This window comes from Patella vulgata, chromosome 1, assembly GCF_932274485.2.
Source record: "Patella vulgata chromosome 1, xgPatVulg1.2, whole genome shotgun sequence".
NCBI lineage: Eukaryota > Metazoa > Mollusca > Gastropoda > Patellidae > Patella > Patella vulgata.
The window spans coordinates 93,390,760-93,413,114 of NC_065879.2; the positions used below are offsets into that span (position 1 = coordinate 93,390,760).

The following is a 22,355-nucleotide window of genomic DNA, read 5'->3' on the forward strand; positions in this document are numbered from 1 at the left end:
GTCCGAGCAAAATTTCCCTCATAGCACACTGTATGGCGTATGCCCGTCTTCATTAGCCCAGTATAGGAGCAGAACAGTAGGACGTTAAACCCCATTTCATTTCATTTCATTTCATTAGCCTGGTTGATGCAGACAGTAAATAAATGTTTTGTTCAAGTAGATTTCATATTTTGGTCAAATGTATATCCATTTTAAAGAAGCTAAATCTCTATTCTGTGGCACCTAGAAATAAATACAAATACGTTGCAACATACATGTATATAGTAATGTAATATGTGCAAGCCAATTATTGAAATAAAATTGAACCATATGTTACTCCCGAAATGACCTAGTTTGTGTCTGAGTGGACCTTTAACCCCATCTCCCTCTCTCTCTCTTCTCTCCTCATTACAGCAAACATTAAACTACCAGGTAGAGGCTTAAAACATTCACAGGGTCGTGCTGGTTAATTTGATACCACATATGCGAGGAAAGTGATTAGGACGAACATATATTTCACACACCCAAACGTACATAGTCTATAAGAGCCACGGTGGTTAGGTGGTTAAGACATGGTGGCTAGGTGGTTAAGACGCTGGCTCGCTAGTCTGGAGGTCGGGTGTTCGATCCCTGCATTGGCCAAGAAAGTTCATCCAGATTTTCGGCGTGGTTTCCCCTTGTCAGTGGTGCAGAACGGAGGGCCTGACAAGGACAGCTGTCTAGTCCTTCGGACAAAACGAAAAAACCAAAGTCTCGTGTATATATTGGAATGCACGTAAAAGATCCCCTGGGGCAGTTGGAATTCGATATAAGAGTAGGCGTTAGTGCCGCTGCTTGGGCTAAATTTACCTCATAGCACACTGTATGGCGTATGCCCGTCTTCATCAGCCCAGTATAGGAGCAGAACAGTAGGACGTTAAACCCCATTTCATTTCATTTCACATAGTCTATAGTCTGGATATTCTAATTAATCTGGTTTTATAGACCCCTACACTGATTAACAGTACATAATCACTAGGCTGCTTCAACCATGGGCATGGATTTAGGTGGGGGTGGGGAGGACAGGTCCCCCCCCCCTTAGAATCGAAAGGGGGGGACGAATAGGTCTCTGTCTACCCCATGATTTGGATCGTCAGGACAGATTTTCAGGTTTATATCCACATGAATGTCCCATTCTGAAGGCTATCTAACCCCTGCCTTTTGTCTCACCACAGTAATTCATCTTCATGATATCTTCCTCCTTAATTGTAGGTAGTCAATTTTACGATATCGTCATCATATTACCAGCTTTCATCGAAATAACACTGGTAAACTGTTCGTAATTATTACTTTGATTTGGTAATGAAAGGTTCCAGGGTTCGTCCGTCCCCCCCCCCCCCCCAAAGTTATGACAAATCCACACCCTTGGCTTCAACCAGACGATTAGCTCTCAATATTAACTTTTTTCTTCTGGAAATTAAATTAGATTCTAAAACAATTTTTAACATTATTGATCATAAAAATAAAAGTGTTGGAAGTATAACTGGATAAACAATATTTGGTATTTAGTGTAAATGCATAAAAGGATAAAAAGTAATCAATTCAGCCCAGACTGGTTTGTACATGTATATGTGGTGTCACATGTAGACACATACTGCACGTGAACTTAATGGTCATTCATCTTGTAATTATTAAAGATATATTATGGGAGATGTGATAAAGAGTTGGCAGTTCTCACTATAATATCTTTTTTGAGCGGCATTTAGCAATTGACATACGTAATATGGAACACAATTACTATTTTAATTAAAGCGACGTTTCGTTGATGGTTCTCTCAACATTTTTAAGCAAATGATAATGAAACTAATGTACAGAAGGTTTATATACAAAAACAAGTAACAACTAATTCATCTTAATCAATAGGGAAACCATTTAATATATTAAGTCAATCTTCCATGTAGGAATAAGAGCTTATGAAAGCATATAAACAAAATATATAACAACTAGTTATAGCCAATAAACTATTTGGGGAACCACTAATCATAGTAAAGTTACCCTCAACGAAAGGGACAATAACACTCTTGCTGGCTTGAAAGCTCCAGAAAATAAATAATAGCCTTATTCTAAGTACTAGATGTTTTTGTGTTCTACCTGTTGTGTAAATTATCCATTACATCCTATTTTACTTGTCCAGCGGGTTCGAAAATATTTTTAAATCGAAGTTTCATTTGAAAAGGTTTACGTTAGACGTTTCAAACCATTATGTTGAATTTTTCAAAATTTTTAAATAAGGTGTGTTAAGATGAAATTTGTATCATCAATTAATTGAAATATTCTAAAATAGTACAGTTTGTTGACCAGAATAAAGATTGGGACATATTATTCAGTTACAACAAGAGTGGTATTGAGCCTTTAATTAAAATAGTAATTGTGTTCCATATTATGTTTTCTCACTATAATAGTTAAAAACTAGATAATGTGAAGGGAATTTGATGAAAATTTCAGTCAAATTGATCCACTATGAGCCGAGTATTTAGCGATAGAATTTTAGGCCTAGCCTCAATCATCATTACTAAAGTTGGTACGATAAAAAACTTGCGATGATTTAATCGTTAATGAATGTTGGGTAGCTGATCAGGTTCTAATCCAGTAATTATTGCAGGCTAGCAATGCCAGATGCCATCTAGAGTTATAATAAATGAAATGAAATGAAATGGGGTTTAACGTCCTACTGTTTTGCTCCGAACTGGGCTAATGAAGACGGGCATACGCCATACAGTGTGCGATGAGGGAAATTTTGCCTGGACAGCGGCACTATGGCCTACTCTTATATCGAATTCCAACTGCCAAGAGATCTTTTACGTGCACGCCAATGTGTACACGGGACCTCGGTTTTTCGTCTTCTCCGAATGACTAGACAGCTGTTCTTGTCAGGCCCTCCGTCCTGCATCACTGACAAGGGGGAACCATGCCGGAAAATCTGGATGAACTTTCTCGGTCAATGCAGGGATCGAACACCCGACCTCCAGGCTAGTGAGCCAGCGTCTTTCCCACCTAGCCACCGTGACTCCCAGGGTTATAATAATATTTTTATTAGGGTAAGAGATTAGGCTAGAGTTGATTATGGGCTGGATAAGTTAATTAATGCCTAATTAATAATTTAGAAAACATTTCAGGCCTAAAGAAAGACCAGCAATAGACAGATTTACCTCTTGTATAATGTATGTTTAATGTCACCTGCAGATTTCGTCAAGGTCACGAGATAAAAGAGAAAAACGAAAAAAAAAAAAAATCTGTATTTTGATGAGATTGGGTAAACTGTAAATTGTCCTTAGCACTAGTAGTATTTAGAATTAGTATTTCATTCTGCGATTATAACATGATATTGGTTGCATTTTTATCAATCCACATGCACAGCTCGGTTTTCAATTGTGAGTTGTGCATGTTGGTATGATCCGCGTCAGAAATCAATATTCAACTGCCACTGAGGCGGAAGTAAGCATAGCCACGGTGATCAGCAGTGAATATACGCTAGCAGCTATAACAATACCTTTTTGTCTACGATATCACCTTAGGTGGAAGTGGACGTAAAACCCCAGAAACGAACGAACGAACGAACAATACCTTTGTCAAACAGATTAAAAGATAACATAAAAAGAAGTGGGATTTTTATCTTTTAAATCAACATTTATTCAGGATAATGGTGAGTTGTTTTACACATTAAAAAAATAACAATATTTTGAATAACAATTGCTGTTTTATTAACACAATAAAATATAGTTCCTTCCGAACGATCAAGACCTCTTGACCATTCTTATTAATGGTAGGGGTTTCAGGTCAAAGTTTCAAATGACAGAAAAACATTTTTTAAAAATATTTTGTGAAAATATACATAAAATGCTACCCAAATTTTTTATTTCATCAAAATATTCTAATTAGATCCAAAGTTATGGAATTTTAAAATCTGAGATCGATGTCAATAATGTAATCAAAATGCTCTATACCAGTCAATGCGTGGCATGGCACCAAAATAAGTGCTTTTCAGTCATATTTGAGTGACGTCATAAGCGGTATTTTCCCTTCAGAATCGCTAGTACCAATTTTAAAACTGAAATCTGCACGTTATTGTCAGCTAAAATTTATTAAAATCGTAATAATTTGAATGATAATATGTCAAATATTTATAATCTGGATGATACCTCAAGAAAGTTTTTTTATATTTAGTCGAAATTTGGCAATTTTCAGTCATCAAAACAGGTAAATCCCATTTTCTCCGGGTCTAATTGTCCGATCACGTGATATCAACAAGCATAATAACCACAAAAATGTTAGCTATCATTTGATTGGTTCTATATCAAAATCCCCCGGTAACTAAGGTGCGGATTCACAAATGAATTGAGTCGTAGAATGGAAAATCTCAGGCGGCGTGACGTCAGAGCGGTATTTTCCCGCGAGCGTCTCATGTAAACAAACGGTAATTTCGCTTACATTTCGATAATTTTTTAGCCTGAATCTTTGCAGATATTGAGATTGATATTAAACTATTGCAATACAATCGTTAGTAATGCATTTACATAAAATAGTAATTCAGAATCGTAGATTGAAGTGGGCTATATTTCAGCCGCTGGCTGTCCGATTTCACGCTAAAGTCACGTGACCTGAAACCCTTATTAATAATGGCGAACGAATTTTCAAACAATTCGAGGATATTGAAATAAAAGAAATTGTTTAAATAAAACGAACTTGCAATAATACTCAAGCTAATCCTACATTAGCAACTAATATTCTTTAGGCTGTAAATATTATATTTCAGGTCTTTCTTTAGGCCTGAAATGTTATATAAATTATTAATTAGACATTGATTAACTTACCAAGATCATAAAATCAACTCTCCACGGCAACGGATGGCTACGATATTAAGTACATTTAAATACATTTTGCGGTTGATGTGGTTACTGTAAAAATGGATAATCATTATTGTATTTATTATCGTAACAATTGTATCAATGATTATTAGGGGTGACTATAGTTAGGTATGACAAAAAAAAATTCAAAAATCCTGTATGGCTTTAATTCTGTTATTTCTGGATAGGGCTGTCCGACAGCTTTACAATGACACCAAAATGAGCTTGAAAGGCCCTTTATTAATGGAGTTATGCCAAATTAATTGTCGCTAATTAACGCTCTTTTTGTCTGAAGAACAAAGAAGGAAAAGTGAGGCCATCGCGCGCAGTCGCTAGCGGTAAAATTTCTCTAACTTTCTTACATGGCGGTCACGGCGAAACTTGATCAAAAATTTCCCGCACCTACCGATTTCATTGAAAACTCGCAGAATGAAAGTTTAATATATGTATTTTCTAATTTATATATTTTTAACCCTATGCTATTCTGGTATCCGTCCCAAAAATCGTATTGTTTTCTACTTTTATTTTCATGTTTAGATTTCTCTGCACACGGAGCAGCTAGAGTAAAAATTCGAAAACGAGGCGAAAAGCTAGCCTTTTATTTACGACGATAACCTCATTTGAAGCTGCAGTTTCGTACCAATCAACAATACGACAAGGAAGAAAAGCTGATACGCAAATCGCGCTGGCGTATCTGAAGCGTGACTCGCGACGACGAAATTATGTCAGCGGTTCACCGCTTCACTGGCGTACCTACTATAGTTAGAAATATTGATACTATTGCTATTGGGTGAACAGCTATTGCAACACTATTACTATTGGGGATTAAATATTGCGATACTATTGGACTATTGGGGATTAAATATTGCGATACTATTGGACTATTGCGAAAGTTTGATTTGTTTATTAGTTTACTTTGTCTGCAGGATGACATCGACCTACATGTACTGCCAAAATGACCTGACCTGAGTGACCGTTGAGAATCGGATTTGACAGAGAGCGCTTACATTTCGGCAGGATGTTTTCTATTAATATGGTCCATTAAATTATTAAAGTATTTCAGTGTCATTTTGGCAGATTAAACAACCAACACATTTTTTGTCAATAATTTCACAAAGCCGAAAGGATTCCATACTTTTGATTTAGTTTTATCGTTTTTTTTACAACCTCGAATTCTGCCATCTTTAAACAAATCAGAATGCACGATAAACTAGTTATATTTCCGCGATTCTCATAAACGAAGGAACTGTCTAGACTGATCGAGAAACGGATACAGACTTTTAATCCCTAATAAAAACACAATCTCGAACACTTATTTTGGAAGTAAATATTCGACTAATACGAGAGAATTATTTAGGAATTTGTGCTATTTAATCTTTGCTATTATAACTATCGAAACAATCGATAGTTTGGTTGACTATCGCAATTTTTATCGATAGTTTCTTTTTACTATCGATACAGACTATCGGCAGTCAAACCATCCCGATGCAACGATTGTTCGATTATCGTTACACCCCTATTGACAATCAAGGCTAGACTGTATCGCAATCTGATTACAACACAGATCCAATTTTGTTTCATTTTTATAGTTCAAAATTTCGATTTTACTTGTCTTTACTACACTTGGATCTGGAAGCGTGAAGTAATTTGACTGAAATTTACAAATTATTCTCTTTTTATTAACGACTATTTAACTACAGTATTATAGCGAGAACTGTCAGTTTTTTATTTAATTTTACCAAATGCCCCTCTAAATGATTATGGTGCATTTTTTTACATGTTAGCCTATTATAATAACACTTATGTAAGTTGATTAAAGAGAGAGAGAGAAATGGGGTTTAACGTCCCCTCAACACAAACTAGGTCATTTTGGGACTAACATATGGTTCAACCCCATTTATATCTCTCCCTCTCTCTCAAAAAAAAAGAAGGTATTTCCCTGGGCGGGAAGGCTATGTTTTTATAGAGAATGGCTTGCATAATTTGTATTATACATGTCTACAATAGAAGATCAGATTGTATTCATAACCTTGATTGATCAACCTTGTCATGTTTAACGGAGCTAAATCGCTAATATTTGGGACCTAGAAATTGACACAAATGGGTCGCAACGCATATAATAATGTAATGTGAATGTGTATAAACTGATTTACATTCAACAGTTTCTGTTTTTACTGTAATTTCTAATTACAGTGGACTCTGTCACATCCGACATCGTACGGGATCGTTACAATATTTCGGATCACACAGCGTGTCGGAATACCGAGCTTTCTCCAAAACCGGAAATACTGTAACTTCGAAAACCGGAAGTATTTTTATATTGTAGCTTCGAATCACCAGAATGCTATTCCCTTTAAAAATGATAAACTTTTCTGTACTTTCAAAATTTTATTACATTAAAGATACATTATGGGAGATAAGATACACTGATGGCAGTTCTCGCTATAATAGTTAAAAAATAGATAGTGTAAAGGTAATTTGCTGAAAATTTCAGTCAAATTGATCCACTATGAGCCGAGAAAGAAGCGGGTGAAATTTTTGCATAGTCTCGGTCATCATTACTAAAATCATTAATATAAACAGCATAGTCTCGATTATCCACTTTTTCTGATTTAATTATCAATGGCCGTTAGCGGCATATAGGAATCTAATCCAGCCAACATCGAAGGCTAGCCTTGACATCGAGAGTTTATTATGGTCTGGATAAGTTAATTAATGTCTAATTGATAATTTAGATAACATTTCAGGCCTAAAGAAAGACTTGTAGTAAGCAGATTTTGCTCTTGCATAATGCATGTTTAAATAATTAACAATAACAATGCATGCGTACAATATATTCATAAAATCATTTACATGTAATATCAATGCATGCGTACAATAAATTTATAAATATCAATTGAATACTTAACGGCTAATTCCTTCTGCGCAGGTCGTGGAATTTTCTTGAAATCTGCTATAAGTTGCCGCCTTACATCTAATGTCAAATCTGTTCGGGCACGCTTTGCAGGACGTTCAGACATTTTGAATACAATAATGAATAATGATTCTTCAATCGCGGCAATTTTTATATAATGTCGCGGTATTTGACATGAGTAACTAAAATCAAATACAAAGTGCACTCTTACAAGAGATTATAAATTGTAAAATAATCAACAAAGAATTTATAACATTATCAAAGTAATCAACACAGACCGGCGCTTGCGAGTTTTAATCTCACCGATAATTGATTGGTGATTGCTTGTTAATCTTTTCTGGCTTCACACCCATTGAGTTTTAATCTCACCGATAATTGGATGCTTCACACCCACCGTTTGAAGTACTGATTATACGGTGTCGATTCAATGGAAATTATGTGACAGGACGGCTGATTGATGTCGCAATCCGGAACATACAGAATCCGGATTTATCAGCGATTTTTGGGCTGAAGTAACAAGGAAATAAATCGGGACATGAAAATCATGTCGGATGTCACAGCAATCCGGAGTGATCAGACATCGGATGTGACAGAGTCCACTGTAGTTATGTTCGGCGAAATACCTCAGAAGTCTCAATTAATAGCAATATTTAGCGTCTGGTTGATTTGAATTGAAAAATAATTCGCGTTTTCAATGTCGAAGATTTTTGATGATATTGAGTTAGAGACTTAGCTACTTTAAATAGCCTTGTCTTTTGGCTGTGTATTTGAGACAGTTGGAGTAACAAGAATCAAAAAATATTTCCCAGTAATTTGTACGCATCTGCCCAAGCAAATGATAATAATGCACACATATCACTGTTGTTCCGTCATGCGGTGTATACTGTATTTGACTTTACATGTATATATAAATGAAATAGGGTTTAACATCCTACTTGGGTGCTTTGACTGGACTAATAAAGATGGGAATACGCCATACAGTGTGCTGTGAGGAAATTTTTGCCAGATCAGTGCCGCTGCGACCTACTCTTATTGCACACTGTTTTAACCATTGATGTTATGATTTTTTTATTACAGGAAGCTAATGATGTTAAGACATTTATATATTACAGGAAGCTAATGATGTTAAGACATTATATATTACAGGAAGCTAATGATGTTAGAACCTTTTTATATTCCAGGAAACTGGTGATGTTAAAACCCTTCATCAATGTGTTGTATGTGATCAGATCTTCCAGCAATTTGATGATTTAGAACAACACAATAAAATACACGTAAAAGAAGAGAAAACAGATGTTGTAGAGAAATATTGTCATGTTAAAGAAGAGAAAACTGATGATGTAGATGAATATTGTCATGATAATGAAGAAAGAAATGATGTCGAGGAACATTGCCCTGTTCAAGAAGAGAAAACTGATGATGTAGATGAATATTGCCCTGTTAAAGAAGAGAAAACTGCTGATGTAGATGAATATTGTCATGATAATGAAGAAAGAAATGATGTCGAGGAACATTGCCCTGTTCAAGAAGAGAAAACTGATGATGTAGATGAATATTGTCATGTTAAAGCAGAGGAAACTAATCATAAAGAATTATGTGCAGAATCTGAAAAAAACGTTGTTTCTAAAACAAATAAAAATTTGCCATGTGGGGTGTGTGGTAAAATATTTCAACGAAGGAATTATCTTCACATTCATATGAGAATTCATACGGGTGAAAAACCTTATAGATGTGGTGTTTGTAATAAATCATTCAGGGATAAAGTTGGTCTACAGCTACACACGAGACTTCATTCCGGTGATAAACCTTATAAATGTGGTGGTTGTAGTAAATCATTTACTCAGAGCAGTATTCTACAGATACACATGAGAATCCACACAGGTGACAAACGTTATAAATGTGATGTTTGTGGTAGATCATTTATTAACGGCAGTTCTCTACAGGCACACATGAGAATACATACTGGTGAAAAGCCATGTCTGTGTCATGTTTGTGGTAAATCTTTCTCTACGATTGGCGGTCTACAGTCACACATGACAACTCATGCAAGGGAAAGACCGTATAAATGTGATGTTTGTAGTAAATCGTTTATTCAGCATAATCATCTAAAAACACATATGAGAATACATACAGGCGAAAAACCGTTTCAGTGCGATGTTTGTGGTAAATCATTTACATTGAGTTCTACTCTTCAAAACCACTCGCATATTCATAAAGAAAAAAAAACTGATCAGTGTCAGGCAGAATATAATTGCAATATTTGTGGTAAATCATTTGTTTGGAGAACAGGGCTACAGAAACACAAGATAACTCATACAAGAGACACACCTTATAAATGTGATGTTTGTGATAAATCATTTAAGCGGAGTAGTAATCTACGACAACACGCGATAACTCATACCGATAACAAACGTTTTAAATGTGGTGTATGTGGGAAATCTTTTGGCCAGAAATGTACTCTACGAGTGCATGAAAGATTTCATACTGGTGAAAAACCTTATAAGTGTGATGTTTGTAGTAAATCTTTTTCTGATAGTAGCGGTCTTCAGCAACACGGGAGAACGCATACCGGTGAGAAGCCATATAAATGTGATGTTTGTAATAAATCATTTACAAGAATTAATAATGTTAAAAGACACATGAAACAACTTCATACTCGAGAAAAAAACTTACAAGTATGAATTTTATAATTTTATAATTTTATAATTCCAACTGCCAGGGGATCTATTACGTGTACCCCACTGTATACACGGATCATCGATTGTTCGTACCATTCGAACGACTAGACACCTGTCCTTGTCGAGTCCTCCGACCTGCACCACTGACAAGTTGACACCTTGCCAGAAAATCCCAATGAACTTTCTCGGCCTATCGAACACACAACCTCCAAGCTAGCAAGCTGGCGTCTCACCCACTTAGTGAAGGTCATACATAAAACCGTCTGTCATTATGTACATTTTTTTCATTGATTATTAATACTGGAGAAAAAAACCTTACAAATGTATTGTTTGTAGAAAATTATTTTCTAGATTAACATAAATATTCATACTGGAAAAAAAAACCCCTTACAAATGTGTTGTTTATTTTCTAGAATTATTAATTCATACTGGAGACTGGAGTGGTAAATCATTTACTCAGAGTAGTAATCTACAAATACACGTGAGGAAAAACTCTTTTAAATGCAATGTTTGTAGTCAAACACCTTCTCTAGAAACACAGCAAGACTTCATACTGAAAAAACCCTTTTAAATGTGATATTTGTAGTAAATCATACACTCAAAATCGTAGACTAAAAAAAAGCCCACAAGGACGAATACTCTTTTTGTATGTTTTGTTGCCGAGTGAATGGAAAATAACTAAATTCTTATGTGGTGGAATGTGTATTTTACATGTATTTATTGGTGAATGGAAATAAAGAATTATGCATTTTTTTTCTGTTTTTTTTTTCGGGGGCCCTGACAAGGACTGCTGTCTAGTCGTTTAGATGGAAGGAAAACCTGAGATCCCGTGTATACATTGGCGTGTGCGTAAATGATCCTGTGGTAGTTGGAAATCAATGTAAGAGTAAGCCGTAGTGCCGCTGTCTAGGTAAAATTTCCCTATAAATAGCACACTGTATGGCGTATGCCCATCTTCATTAGCCCAGTTCGGAGCACAACAGTAGGACGTTAAACCCCATTTCATTTCATTTCTGTAGTTTTTTTTACATTGTTTTTATAGGCACCACCATTACACATGCAATCAACGGCCTTCTTACCCTGGATATTACGTCACATTTCCCGAGAAATTGCGGCAATGAATTGAAATAGGGTTTACGTCCTACTGTTGTGCTCCGAACTGGAGGTTGGGTGTTCGATCCATGCATTGGCCGACAAAGTTAATCCAGATTTTCCGGCGTGGTTCCCCCTTGTCAGGGATGCAGGACGGAGGGCCTGACAAGGACAGCTGTCTAGTCCTTCAGATGACACGAAAAACCGAGGTCCCATGTTTACATTGGAATGCACGTAAAAGATCCCTTGGCAGTTGGAATTCGATATAAGAGTAGGCGATAGTGCCGCTGCCCGGGCAAAATTTCCCTCATAGCACGCTGTATGGTGTATGCCCGTCTTCATTAGCCCAGCATAGGAGCAGAACAGTAGGACGTTAAACCCCATTTCATTTCATTTAGCCTAATCAATAATCTTGTGTCCTTGAGGAAATATGCATTTGGTCTTGTGAAATAGATCTGACTATTATAGCCTTTATATCAAATGGAGCATTTATTAAGATACAACACATTCTTGGAATATAGGGAGTTAAATAATCGCCTTCATAACCATTTAACGACGATTTAATTGGGGTTTTTTTAATAGTAAGGGAAAATGCACACAGATCAACAGTGAATATTCACTAGGCCGCTACAATCACCGATAAGGATGACATCGATGTGACTTAATGAGTCCCAAATATTAACTTTTCTCCTCCGACAAATTAAATTCTAAAACATTTTTTTTATTAGTAGGTAAAAATTATTTCCTGTTTTAGTGTAAATGGGTATTAAAGTGAGTAAAAGGCGCCATTTTGCCCGAACTAGTAACATCTTATGTAAATAATGCACGCGCCATTAAGCCAATGATTGACCCCGTGTGATGTGATGTTATGTGTTGAAGAAAGTCATCTTTTACAGAGATATTAGAAGACTTTCGTAATCCTCTGTGAAACAGATTGGGGAAAACCGTGTTGTTAATTGTGAGTTGTTCGCGTTTGGTAGATCCACGTCAAAACTTAATATATACAGGAAATGTCCCGTACCGGAAATGGAGTAATGCGCAAGTCCCGTCTTCTTCACGGGTTTATCTTTCATATTAATTATTTCGATTATATTTTGAGTATTGTTGCTGTTGTTTACCGCCAGTCGAGAAGCCGTGTCAACTATTTTCGTCTTTAACAGTCAGCTCAACTAGATACGAATGATCATCGTCGTCAGTCAGCTCAACTAGATTCGATTGATCATCGTCGTCAGTCAGTGATCAGCTAAAAATAAACAATAACCGCTGGCACTGGTGACCAAAAAACATGGTGAGTTGATTAGACATGGTCAGAGTATAATCCGACAAGTTAGATGTTACTCTTTGATATTTTGATGATGTAAAATCTAACATCCAAAATCTCAAAGGCTTGTTTACTTCATTCAGCTACCTGCAAAATTCGCAATTTTCGGTTATCTGCACTGCTAACACATTAAACTTATATATCCAGACCATTTAGTTTAAACAAAACATTTTTTTATTGTCGATTTTACAAGTTTTCTAAAAAAATAAAATTCTGACAATCTACTGCAAAGCATTAGACAGGAATTAAATGACCTTGTTAAAGGCTCAATACCACTCTTGTTGTCACTGAATAATATGTCCCAATCTCTATTCTGGTCAACAAATTGTACTATTTTACAATATTCCAATTAATTGATGATACAAATTTTATCTAAATTTGGGACCTAGAAATTGACAAAAGTGGGTCGCAACGCATATAATACTGTAATATGAATGTATATAAACTGATTTACATTCAATGGTTTCTGTTTTTACTCCAATTTCAAATCAGTTATGTTTGGTGAAATAAGCCAGCAGTCTCAAGCGAGTGCAAATTTCTAGCGTCTGGTTATTCCAGTCTACATACGCCGTTTTATTTGGTGCAATGTGTCTAGCCTCGTCCCTCGAGTCATTTGATACAACTGGGGCTGAAGCGCATTATGTTATACGATTTGTGTACCAATGGTAAAATGTTTATTTTCTGGAGCTGTCAAGCCAGCCAGAGTGTTATTGTCCCTTTAAACAAAACTTGTTTTTATTGTTGATTTTAAAAGTTTTCCAAAAATTCTATACTGACAATCTACTGCAAAGCATTAAACAGGAATTAGTAAATGACCTTGTTGAACTGTGGCAAATTCAAATCCAAAACACGGGATTCCACATAAAATTTATTTGTTTTTCATTTATTTTCAATATAAAGTCATTGACCTTGCTATTGTAGTTGTCTCAAAATATTTATATTTGGTTCTGTGGGTTGGACGGGCAGTGTCGAAAACACTGTAAAATTATATAAAATTGTATTTTGTTGTAGACTTAGCATCTATTAGGTCTCGGTGAATGTGACTTTGGATAAATATGTTTTAATGGACAACCATTGCTTGTCAGTAAGTGTTATTGTTCTTCAATGGCGACTCACACAGTAAGGTAGGACATGCATTTGGAATTTGCCGATTGACATCTTTCAGGTTGTGGGTATTTGATGCACCAACAATCCAGGCGCAATCTGCACGAACTAAATACAGCTTGAAGAATCTTGAGTTTATGTGTGAACAAAACCTCAAGGCACTCTGGAGTATGAGTAGAGCGAAGCTGATTGTTATCAAATATGAAACCTTCGTAATTAAGTTTATCAAGTCATGCAAAAAATGTTAAATGATTTCGTTTGTAATTTGAAACGTATATAAGTATTGGATTAATTTTGTTAAATTTAAAAGATAAAACAAGTGTGAGAAATAATTTCACTGGCGAGATTTTATAGATTTGCCAAGTGTATTCTGTTGAATTTTTATACGCCCACATTTTCATGTGGACGTATTTTGTCGTCGCCCCTGTCCGTCCACAATTGTTTGTGAACAGTCTACAGGTCACAATTATTATTCGATTTCAATGAAACTTGAAATATAGGTTTATCACCCTAAGATCTCGGTTCCTTTCGATATTGGCATGTATCGGACCGTAACTTCATGGATTATGGCCCCTGATTGTACGAAAAATCACGTTTTTGGCTTGTGAACACTGTAGAGGTCACAATTTTTATCCGATTTTGTTGAAACTTGAAATGTTAGTTTATAACACAAAGATCTTGGTTCCTTTCGATATTCGCGCATATCGGACCGTAACTTCATTAATTATCGCCCCTTATTGTACGAAAAATAAATCACGTTTTTAGCTTGTGGACCCTATAGAGGTCATAATTTTTATCCGATTTAAAAAAACGTATTATATCACCGTTAAACCCTAAGGACGGTTGAATTCGCATTTCGTGAAAATCGGCCCAAAACTGACAGACAAAATAATGTTATAACTTTTATATATTACAGGAAAGAATAATGTTATAACATTTATATTTTACAGGAAACTGATGATGTTATAACTTTCCATCAGTGTGTTGTATGCGAAAAAAGGTTTCAACAACTTGATGACTTAGAAAATCACAACAAAGTCCATATTAAAGAAGAGAAAACTGATGATGTTGATGAATATTGTCATGTTAAAGAAGAGAAAACTGATGATGTTGATGAATATTGTCATGTTAAAGAAGAGAAAACTGAAGATATTGAAACCACTTATCGGTGTAATTTGTGTGATGAAAAATTTGAATTAGAAACTGACTTAAAGAAGCACAGTGAAATTCACGTAAAATCCGAAAACCCTGTCTTAATACACGATAAAATATGGGAAGCAAGTTGTAGCCACTATAATGAAACAGATTTACAAAACCAAACAAGTTCTTCGGAAGAGACACAAAAAACGACATTTACAGAGAAATGTAGCCGCTATAATGAAACAGATTTACAAAACCAAACAAATTCTTCGGAAGAGACACAAAAACTAACATTTTCAGAGAAGAGTATGATCTGTGGTTTGTGTGGTAAATCGTTTAATCTGAAATCGAGTCTTCAGAGACACATGAGAATTCACACCGGGGAAAAGCCCTATAAATGTGATGTTTGTGGGAAATCATTCAGAGACACGAGTAATCTACAGCAACATATGAAAACCCACACGGGCGAGAAGCCTTATAAGTGTGATGTTTGTAGTAAATCATTCATAAAAACCAGTCATCTACAGAGTCACATTAAAACACACACAGGCGATAAACCTTATAAATGTGATGTTTGTGGTAAATCATTCACTAGATTAAGTAACCTCAAGGTACATATGAGAGCTCATATCGAAGAGGATTCATTTAAATGTGATGTTTGTGGTAAATCATTTACTTCCAATGCTGATTCTAATAAACACATGAGAACGCATACAGGCGTAAAACCCTATAAATGTGATGTTTGTGGTAAATCATTTAGTCAGAATGGAAATTTACAAATACACAAGAAATCGCATACGGGTGAAAAACCTTACGAATGTGGTGTTTGTAGTAAATCATTTACTCAGAACAGTAATCTTAAAGTTCACATGAGAATTCATACTGGGTGAAAACTTTATAAGTGTGATGTTTGTGGATTTAAAACCTTACGAATGTGGTGTTTGTAGTAAATCATTTACTCAGAACAGTAATCTTAAAGTTCACATGAGAATTCATACTGGGTGAAAACTTTATAAATGTGATGTAGTAAATTATTTTCTGCCATTAGTAATCCACAGAGCCTTAAAGTAATCTTAAAGTTCACATGAGAATTCATACTAGGTGAAAACTTTATAAATGTGATGTTTGTGGATTTAAAACCTTATGAATGTGATGTTTGTAGTAAATCATTTACTCAGAACAGTAATCTTAAAGTTCACATGAGAATTCATACTGGGTGAAAACTTTATAAATGTGATGTTTGTAGTAAATCATTTACTCAGAACAGTAATCTTAAAGTTCACATGAGAATTCATACCGGGTGAAAACTTTATAAATGTGATGTTTGTAGTAAATTATTTTCTGCTAGTAGTAATCCACAGAGCCTTAAAGTAATCTTAAAGTTCACATGAGAATTCATACTAGGTGAAAACTTTATAAATGTGATGTTTGTGGATTTAAAACCTTATGAATGTGATGTTTGTAGTAAATCATTTACTCAGAACAGTAATCTTAAAGTTCACATGAGAATTCATACTGGGTGAAAACTTTATAAATGTGATGTTTGTAGTAAATCATTTACTCAGAACAGTAATCTTAAAGTTCACATGAGAATTCATACTGGGTGAAAACTTTATAAATGTGGTGTTTGTAGTAAATCATTTACTCAGAACAGTAATCTTAAAGTTCACATGAGAATTCATACTGGGTGAAAACTTTATAAATGTGATGTTTGTAGTAAATTATTTTCTGCTAGTAGTAATCCACAGAGCCTTAAAGTAATTTTAAAGTTCACATGAGAATTCATACTAGGTGAAAACTTTATAAATGTGATGTTTGTGGATTTAAAACCTTATGAATGTGATGTTTGAAGTAGATCATTTACTCAGAACAGTAATCTTAAAGTTCACATGAGAATTCATACTGGATGAAAACTTTATAAATGTGATGTAGTAAATTATTTTCTTCTAGTAGTAATCCACAGAGCCTTAAAGTAATCTTAAAGTTTACATGAGAATTCATACTGGGTGAAAACTTTATAAATTAGGGTGACCCACCATAAATAAATATCTCCATATATCTCGACAATTACGCCACAATATTTATATATATGCCAAGCCTCAAATCAGTTTCACACAATTATAGTCACTAAATAAACGATCATGTTGTACTTAATAAGCTATGACCATTAATCATGTATAGATAATAGACTGAAAACTGGTTCCAAGAGTCGTCCATAACATGCAGACACTTTTGAGTAAAAAATAGGATACGTGCCCTTGTTTTGAAATTAGTCTCGCTTAACCAGTCTATCGACCATTCTACTTCTGATTGACAGGTCGGGATAATCAAGACTACTTTTTTACGAAACGTAACAGAAAGCTAGAACAAGAAATTGAATTTAGAAATAAGCACGTTACGTAGCTCAACAATCGTTTTAAGAAGCTTGTAAAAGTAAAATGAAACTACTGCTAGTATCATGTTCCTGTCTAACCCGAGTGATTCAGAGATATTATTTGTACTAAACCAAAAGATGCCGCTCTTAACGGTATAGCTAATGATAAAGCGATTTAAAAAATGAAACAAACGTAATTTCTAAATCTGCTGTAATAACCAAGAAGCTTAATTTAACTGCTATTCAAAATCGTCAACAATAAATTTTTTACGGCTGTAATAGTTGATAGATTTGAAGAGAATTGCACGTGCCATGGCTATTTATAGTATCATACTGTCAGAAAGTTGGTCTCGGCACGGCGAATGTGCACGCTTCAGTGGTAGTCTCGAACTATCAGCGGTGGACTGTATTTCTGTGAGTACATGGGTCACCCTACATACATGTGATGTTTGTAGTAAATCATTCTCTGATAGTAGTAATCTACAGAGCACTGTGAGAACTCTGGATTAAAAACCAGGAGCAGGACTTAAACCCCATTTCATTTCATTTTGGATTAAAAACCTTATGAATGTGATGTTTGAAGTAGATCATTTAAACAGACTAGTAATCTAAAAGTTCCCATGAAAATAATCTTTAAGTGGCATTTAGTGATTGGGGTACACAATAACAGAACACAATTTTTATGGGAAACAATCACTGGTTTTATTCTAATAGCACGACGTTTCGACAAGTATCCTCTTATCGTTATCGATAACGATAAGATGATACTTGTCGAAACCTCGTGCTATTAGAATAAAACCAGTGATTGTTTCCCATAAAAATTGTGTTCTGTTATTCCCATGAAATGAAATGAAATGAAATGTTGTTTAATGGCACGTCAGCTCCAACCGGGCTATATTGCGCCAAACATATGGTGAATTTAACGAGACAAATTAAAACAATATCACAGGAATGTATTCATATATGTAAATAAAAACAAATATCACAGAAAATATACTTAAAAATAAATATATCAATTCCTTTACATATATAAATATTTAAAAAACAATATATGATAAATATATACAATTAAAATTTTGAATAAAAGTTTGTCTCTTTTAAAAATGCTAGCAATTCATCATAAAGCTCCGGTTGAGCAAATAGCTGACGTACTGACTGGCAACGGTAATATTTAGATCTAATATGTTTGAGATGATTGCACTCAATCAAGATGTGTTTCACTGTCAAAGGAACATGACAGTGAACACATTGTGGTTGAGGCTCTCGCTTTAAGATGAAAATGTGTGTTAAAAAAGTATGACCAATGCGAGAGCGACACAAAACCACTTCATCTCTCCTGCTGGTTCTATAGGAGCTTGGCCAGTCTCCTAAGAGAGGCTTAATGTGATGAAGTTTGTTTGTGTCTGCAAGATCCCAAGACCGTTGCCAGCGGTCATATACAAATAATTTAATGGACGATTTAAAATCGGTGAAAGGTAAAAGAAATTGTGATATGGGAAGATCTAAAGCAGACTTGGCAGCTAAGTCTGCTTGATCATTCCCTTTAATATCAACATGACTGGGGAGCCAGCAAAGGACAGTGTCCTTGCTGTTAAACTCGTGTGATAGTAGCAGACGATAAATGTCTGCTACTAAAGGGTGTACAAGCTGCTTATTGTTTATTGCCTGTAAAGAGGACAAAGAATCAGTAAATATAATGTGTTTTAAGGATGAAGAGGATTTGATATACTCCAAAGCCTGAAAGATGGCCTGGAGTTCAGCAGTAAATATGGAAGCAGCAGGAGGAAGACGAACAGAAATGGTCTCAGATGGCGTGACAGTAGCCGATGCTACCCGATCGCCATCTTTGGAACCATCTGTATAAATTGGAGCATAATCACCATATTTAGACCTTTTCTCTCTGAAGAGAGATTGAAACACTGTGGAACTAGTATCTTTCTTTTTGTTTTTTGTAAGATCGAGATCGATCTTGGGGGGAGATATAGACCATGGTGGTGTCTCGAAGAAAGGGGTATTCGCAATACTGTCTTGACTGATACCAGCCTGAGACAAAAGGGGTTGAATGCGAATACCGAAGGATGGAATAACATTGGTTTTCAGTAAATATAGATGTTCATAATAGGGTCTAAATATGGTGTTAAATGAAATATGATGAGGCAGAGATGCAATTTTTGTAGCATACTGCAGTGCAAGTTTATCACGTCTGTCGTGCAATGAGGGCTCGTGCGCCTCGACGTATAAACTCTGCACTGGAGATGTTCGGAATGCTCCTAGACTGATTCTAAGTCCTTGGTTGTGAATGGTGTCAAGCTCTTTGAGATAAGACTCGCGGGCTGACCCATACACAATACACCCATAATCGAGTTTAGATCTTATTAATGCTCGATATAATCTGAGCAGGACCTTACGGTCTGCTCCCCAGTCAGTGTTTGATAAGACTCTCAATATGTTGAGGGCTTTCAGACATTTCTTTTTGAGGGTTTTGATGTGGGGGATAAATGATAATTTCTTATCAAATATCAAACCCAAGAATTTTGTTTCATCTACAACTGGAATGGGGCTTCCATCCAGTGTAAGTTCCGGATCATGATGTAAACCTCTTCGCTGACAAAAGTGCATACAAACAGTCTTGGATTTCGAAAATCGAAATCCATTGTCAGTTGCCCATCGTTGAATAGAATTCAAACAAAGCTGCAACTGACGTTCGATTGTCTGCATACTTGTCGATCCGTAACACATCTGAAAGTCGTCAACATAAAGAGAGCCGTCGACCCCGCGTTTAAGGCACGATGGTATGGTATTTATCTTAATGGAAAAAAGAGTGGGAGATAATATACTTCCCTGAGGGACTCCCATTTCCTGGGGAAATGGGTCAGAGAATATTGATCCCAAGCGTACCTTAAACGACCTATCTTCTAAGAAATTTTTAATGAAGATAGGTAAGCGACCCCGCAGACCGAGGTTATGCAGGTCGCGCATGATACCATATTTCCATGTGGTATCATAAGCTTTCTCCAGATCAAAAAATATAGCAACTAAATGTTGTTTCTGGATGAAAGCATCCCTGACAAACGTTTCAAATCGAACGAGATGATCAAGAGTGCTCCTTTGGGACCGAAATCCACATTGGAGGTCTGTAATGAGGTTGTTGGACTCAAGGTACCAAACAAGCCTTCGATTGATCAATCTCTCCATGGTTTTGCAAATGCAGCTAGTCAAAGCGATCGGACGATAATTGGTAGGATTCGTAGAATCTTTCCCCGGTTTAGGGATGGGAATTATTATGGCTTCACGCCATGAAGGGGGAAAATTCCCATCAACCCAAATCCGGTTATAAAGATCTAATAATATTAAAAGTGTAGAAAAAGGTAAATGTTTTAATATCTGGTAATGAATTTCATCTGGACCAGTTGCAGTATCCTTAGCCCTTTTAAGAGAATCACGGAGTTCAGCAATAGAAAACTTTTCATTATAACATTCATCATTACGGGACTTGAAATTAAGTCGCCTTTTCTCCTGTTGATGTTTAATGCCCCGAAAGGCATCCGAGGAGAAATTGGATGATGAATTGAATGAAATTGTACTGGCCAGAGAATTAGCAATATCAGGAAATGTTGTTAAGGTGGTATTGTCAACATTTAGATGGTTAACTGATAATGCACTACTTTTACCTTTAATTCTACGAATCCTATCCCATACCGATTTAGAAGTGGTGCGGGAATTGATCCTTGAGACATATCCTTGCCATGAAGATTTCTTTGCTTGGCGTATGGTTCTACGAGCCTTCGCCCGGACCATTTGGTATGCTGCAATATTCTCCATGGAAGGGTGATTCTGAAGGCGTCTTAAGATGCGATCACGCTCTCTAAGAGCGGATTTGCAATCGTTATTATACCATGGTTTATTGAAACGTTTGGGCTCAGTCGTGGTCTTCGGAATCGCCTGCTCAGCTACATCCTGAAGAATTGAAGTGAATAAGGCCATGGGCTCATCTGCATCTTCTAACTCTTTTGCATCAAAAGAGAAGAGACACAAAGATTCAAAAAGAGCCCAATCAGCCTTATGTAACTTCCACCTTTGCGGTCTTTCAACCGGAGAGGGACCATTATTATCTATCAAGATGGGAAAATGGTCACTACCACACAGATCTTCATTCACTCTCCATGTAAAATCCTGAAACAGGACCGGAGAGCAAATGGTTAGATCAAGAGAAGAAAAAGAAGCTGTGGCAGGATGTAGATAAGTAGGCGAGTCATCATTTAATAAACACAAATTATTAATGTTAATGAAGTCCGCTATTTGTTTACCTCTGTTATTATCATCTGGACTACCCCAGAGTGAATGATGACCATTTATTCCCATGAAAAGTCATACTGGATAAAAACTTTATGAATGTGATGTTTGTAGTAAATCATTCACACAATAGATGAATAGGGCTCTATTGTCCCAAACTTCACATCTATTTTGAGTTAGCTTTTCTGAAATGTGGGGTAACTCTGCAATAGAAGGTCATGTAGCACTGAATATCATCAAGGTTCATCATGTAAATCATTTACACAGACTAGTAAAAATGCAAGAGATGGATGGAGAAATCGTGGGGGTGGGGGGTATTGATAGGGCTATATTGTCCCAATGTTTCACATCTATTTTTAGTTAGGTTTTCGGAATAACGAGATAACTCAGCAACAAAAGGTCATGTATATGTAACGCTGAATATCAACATCACAACATTTCACGTAAATCTGTTTAAAACTCATTAAAAGACTCAGTGGTGTTGCGGACAGACAGGGGCAACGACAAAATGGGTGATAGAGGACAGACAGGTGCAATGACAAAATGATGTAGGCTAATGAATATTGACGGGTTTATA

General features: G+C 35.9%; 2 protein-coding genes across 3 annotated transcripts; both read left to right on the forward strand.

Annotated features, from left to right (window-relative positions):
• Positions 1-3,470: 3,470 nt before the first annotated feature.
• LOC126817972 (zinc finger protein 235) lies at positions 3,471-11,193 on the forward strand. Of its 2 annotated transcripts, XM_050545148.2 has the most exons (3): positions 3,471-3,661; positions 8,958-10,451; positions 10,868-11,193. In XM_050545148.2, exons 1-3 carry the CDS (start codon positions 3,659-3,661, stop codon positions 10,874-10,876), a joined length of 1,506 nt encoding a protein of 501 aa, XP_050401105.2. In that variant the 5' UTR covers positions 3,471-3,658; the 3' UTR covers positions 10,877-11,193. The 2 variants fall into 2 exon arrangements, with proteins under 2 accessions (XP_050401105.2, XP_050401113.2); XM_050545156.2 differs by having other exon boundaries at positions 8,958-11,193.
• Positions 11,194-12,609: 1,416 nt separating this feature from the next.
• Positions 12,610-16,225, forward strand: LOC126818395 (zinc finger protein 239). Its single transcript, XM_050545805.2, has 2 exons — positions 12,610-12,834; positions 14,922-16,225. Exons 1-2 carry the CDS (start codon positions 12,832-12,834, stop codon positions 15,999-16,001), a joined length of 1,083 nt encoding a protein of 360 aa, XP_050401762.2. The 5' UTR covers positions 12,610-12,831; the 3' UTR covers positions 16,002-16,225.
• The last annotated feature ends 6,130 nt before the right edge of the window (positions 16,226-22,355 follow it).